The following is a 4421-nucleotide window of genomic DNA, read 5'->3' as shown; positions in this document are numbered from 1 at the left end:
TCACATATCGTTTTGTGGGAGCCGCTTTTTGCAATGGCTTGGTAGATACCTTAATGAGGGCAGGAAAATCTAAATACATCTTTTGTGCAGGATGAATAAACACCTTCTGCCCTCGTTAGGCTTTTCTCTCCAGATCCATGTATCATTTGGATATCGCAGTGTAGCACTTTTGATCAGAAAAGTTTTAAAAACAACCTCCCCGCACAGACGTTGGCTATATGTAGGCCCCGTAGAGAGGGATTTCTTGCAAGATTTCAAAACCAAGGGGTGAAACTGCGAGCGGGGCCGGGAGGAGAGGTCGCTGGGGCAGACCCCTCCAAAGCAGGCACTGACGGCATCTGCCTTTTCCTGGGAGCATGTGGCCAGCCAGGCAAAGTATTCCTGCAGCCTGTTTTTTGAGAGAGAGCTGTGCCTCGTTTTAACCAAAACCAGGAGCCAATGTGCAATTTAACCACCAAAACAGCATTTCCCCACTTTTGTGTCCAGCTACCTTAGTGTAAAGCACAATTTGGAAACAGAAGATAAAGCTTTTTTCCCTCCCCATCAGCACCGAGGTTTCGTTTTGACAGCATCCTTGCAAAGCGGGCGTTACCTGGGGCATGCTTTGTGACAAGCATTTATGGCTCACGTCCCCGGCTGTCTCTTTGCAGGAAGCCGTGGCCGTGCTGCAGCTCAGCTGCTGGCAGCTCAGTCACCATCCCTGCAACCTAAGAGCAGCAACCTTAAAATTACCCCAGCCTCAAGCACCTGATGGCTCCCATGCGCTCCTCTCCTTCCCGCTGCCAAAACGTGCGCCTTTTGGGTCCCCAGGCCTTGGGTGGTCCCCAGCTTTGGGTGATCGCTCACCCTGTGAGTGGCCATCACATGTACACGTGGCCACCATTGCTGGCTGCCCTCCCCTGGTGACCTGTCTCCAAAGAGCCATCTCACCGACCTGAGAAAATAGAGATTGAATGAGGTTTGGGTCTGCTCACGGGTCCTTTTCCTCCTCTCCCCGCTGGGTGCCTGCCTTCGCCGGCTCCTCCCTCATCCTGACCTCTGTTTTGGTGGTTAAATCATTCAGGGATCTTCTGAGAGCTCCTCGGATGGCCAAACCCGTACCGGGATGCGACCGTCGCCTTAGGCTGTGGGCTCCTCCAGGCTTCGTGCCCTGGTGTGCACCACCCAAGACGGGCATCCATCCTGGAAATGGATGGCCAGCAGGCTCCTGTCCCCGAGCGGGCAGGGACAGCCCCGACCACGACAGCATCCGTCTGTCCCCAAAGGCAAACCCCGGGGCGGTCAGGGTGCGCCCCCAGACAGCTGGAGATGAACATGAGTGCCAAAGGTTTGCTAATTTTCAAATGCTCAAAATTCACCTCGATGTCCTCCCTCACCCCCCCCAACAACTCGCTTTTCTGAAGGGGTGACATTATGACAAAACGTAGTAAAAACAGATGATGGCAGCTTGTCTATTTAGAGTATCTATTTTATTTTTCATATTAAATAGCAGGTAAAAAAAATAATTTATGCAGGCAAATATACTCTATAATATATTCTATAATAAATAGCAGGTAAAAAAAATAATTTATGCAGGCAAATATACTCTATAATATATTCTATAATAAATAGCAGGTAAAAAAAATAATTTATGCAGGCAAATATACTCTATAATATATTCTATAATAAATAGCAGGTAAAAAAATAGATTTCCTTAAAAACAGTCAGTGTTTTGAAAACCAGCAAAACAAAGATATCCAATAAATACATTCATCCCCATTGAACAGCATCTTTCAGGAACAGCGTTTCTTTACCTCCTCCCGAGCCATTTATAAATACACAATAAACCCCAATAATTTAAAAGACTGAAAAAAAAAATTGCTCCCTGAGCTCACATAAATAAGAAAAATGCTTAAATAGGAAATACAGTCCAGTGATGGAATAAAAATCATTTTTCCCGGTCCTTGGGGCACCCTTTGGGGCGGGTGAGCGCCGTGCCGTGCCGGCCGCGCTGCCGGCGGGGGCTAAGTGCATTGCTCCCGCAGGGCCGCGCACCGCAGGTCGTTCAGCACTTGGAAGAGGTGGAGGATGGCAGAGGCCTCCAGGCAGCCGGTGGTCTCCTGCGGCGGGGAGAAGGAGTGGGTTAGCACCGGAGGCGGGGTGCAGCGGGCCCCGCGCAGCCGTGCGGTCGCCAACACCCCGAAACCCCCTCGCCCTGCTGGCCTGACTTACTGTTTTCTTGGCCGTCTGCAGCTTCTGCAGCCAGTGCCTCAGTTTCCCGGAGGGCTGATGTGAAGGAGCCTCCGTGGCCATCTGCAAGGAAAGCGGCCGCGTAAGGACCGGCGATGCCCCACAGCACTGCCGCCAGCACGGGGGCTGCCGACCCAGCACAGGGCCGGGGGGTTTTGTGGGGGAGGCACTCACGCAGCCTCGCAGGTCCTCCCGGGCTTGGGTGAGGAAGGCCAGGGGCCGCTGGCGCGTCTCGGCGAAGCTGGGGGCAGCGGGGAGCACCAGCATGGCGGTGGTGAGGTCCAGCTCGGCTTCCACCAGCATCACTCGGTCGGGCACCTGCGGGCAGGAGCATCGCGGTTAGGGACACACAGCACCAGGGCTGGCCGTGGGCTGGAGGACGGGGGTCTCGAAGACCTGCCCGGGTGTGCAGGTAGGGGTGGGACCAGCTGACGGGAGGTCCCGGCTGGAGCAAGGGTTGTACCCCCTTTTTTACAGCATCGCCTCACTCTTACCGACAGCTCCGGCGTGCTCCATTTCCGATGGAAGAGCCTGGTGTTGCATTTGCGGTCCGACGGCAGCATGATGTCCTCCTGCAGGCATAAACCAAGAGAGAGGTTGAAAAACTCATCTTGACTTTTGGCAATGATGTTGTGCAACCCCAGTCAGCTTTGAGGGGTTTGAAACCAGGACGAAATTTGGCCCAGCATCCTTCTTGTCCCCAGACTCCCTTGGAAAACATCCTCCTCGTCCCCAAACTGCTGCAGAAAACATCTACCTTGTCACATAGGGTCTCAAATTCGGCATCCCCTCTGCCTCGCCCCCCGCCAGCCCACAGCCCCCCGCTGCCAGCGGCACTCACAAACTGCTCCTTCATCTTCTGCACAGCCTTCAGCTCCTGGGGCTCGAGGAACTGGTACTTGGACAGACTGCAGCTCTTCTTCAGGGCGTCCTGGGGGAAGGCGGCCCCGAGGCTGGCCCCCAGCACCAGTGCAAGCAGTGGGATGAAGCCCAGATGCAGCATTTTGCCGATGAGAGCCCTGTGGCGAGCGGGTTACGACGGGGCGAGGGGGCTGCGATGCAAGAAGCCGCAGAGGACGAACCGGATCCGCTAAATCCCTGATGGAGAGGAGCCTGGTGGTGTTGCTGCAGGTGGCTCCCTCGGCTCTGGGGCTGCTGGGCTGGCGGCCGGTCCTGGGGAGCTGCTTTGCCTCCCTCGCTGTGGCTGCCTCTCTGCCCCATCTCCCCGGCTTTTATGCCACTTGCCCCAGCGTGATTGCGCTTTCAGATTGGCAGGAAAATCCGTGGCCCAGCGGCTCTAGAAAGAGGAAAGCGAAAGCGGCGGCAGAGGAAATCCCACTGCCGCAGGTGCGGCAGGTGTGGGCAGCACCCGCCTCCCGCTGCCTGCCCTGCTGCCTGCTCCGCCGCTTGCCCTGCTGCCCACCTTGACGCGGCGAGCGCGCCCAGCGCCCCGGGGATGCAGGGGGTTGCTCGGGCTACCTTCCCCGTGCACCAAGGGAGCCACAGGTGGGGGACGCTGCTGCCACATCGAGCGGCGCAGAAGTGCTGGCAAGTACAGGGAAGCCTGGGCACGACCCGGCCCGGCACCGCGCCGAAAGCTGCGGGAGTCCCCCAGGTACGCAGCCCCACAGGGACAGCGGGCTCGGGGTGGCCAGAAGGGTGTCGGTGCCTGCTGAGTGGCAGCAGTTTGTGCCTCAGTTTCCCCACAGGAAGCGCAGCACAACGGCCGTGGCAGGGAGGGGGCAAAAACAGTAGCCAGGAGCAGTCACTGCTCAACGCAGGCTGCGGGCATGAGCTTTATGTGCTTCTTATCTCGAGGGACCAGGCTTGCTACAAAAGCAGGAAAAAGGGTGAAAGCAGAAGCATTTCCACTGCGTTTTCCAGGTGGGACATCGGGTTGTGGAGCTGGCTGGGGCTTCTTCCCTGTTTAGCATCGAAACGCAAATATCATCTACTGACACCTCTCCGCTGACAGCTGGAACGGTGTCCCCGTTCAGCAAAACCCGTCCTTCCCCCGAGGTAACCTCCTGCAACGTGAAGCTGTCATCGCTGTGCTTTTAGTTTCATGCATTCATCAAGCATGAAATATAAGAAATATAAGAAAATATAGGCAAATTTTTATATAAGAAAATATATATAATATTAATATATAAGAAAATACATTAATATTAAGAAAATACAATTAAATATAA

General features: G+C 55.1%; 1 protein-coding gene across 1 annotated transcript; it reads right to left on the bottom strand.

Moving 5' to 3' along the window:
* Positions 1 to 1561: 1561 nt before the first annotated feature.
* On the bottom strand, positions 1562 to 3232 carry LOC142083948 (interferon lambda-3-like). Its single transcript, XM_075153985.1, has 5 exons — positions 3071 to 3232; positions 2724 to 2801; positions 2404 to 2547; positions 2212 to 2292; positions 1562 to 2099 (listed from the first exon to the last, which is right to left on the bottom strand). The coding sequence occupies exons 1-5, from the start codon at positions 3230 to 3232 to the stop codon at positions 2004 to 2006; spliced, it is 561 nt and encodes a 186-aa protein (XP_075010086.1). The 3' UTR covers positions 1562 to 2003.
* Between the last annotated feature and the right edge of the window lie 1189 nt (positions 3233 to 4421).

This window comes from Calonectris borealis, chromosome 6, assembly GCF_964195595.1.
Source record: "Calonectris borealis chromosome 6, bCalBor7.hap1.2, whole genome shotgun sequence".
Taxonomy (NCBI): domain Eukaryota; kingdom Metazoa; phylum Chordata; class Aves; order Procellariiformes; family Procellariidae; genus Calonectris; species Calonectris borealis.
This window is presented reverse-complemented; position numbering and strand designations above follow the sequence as displayed.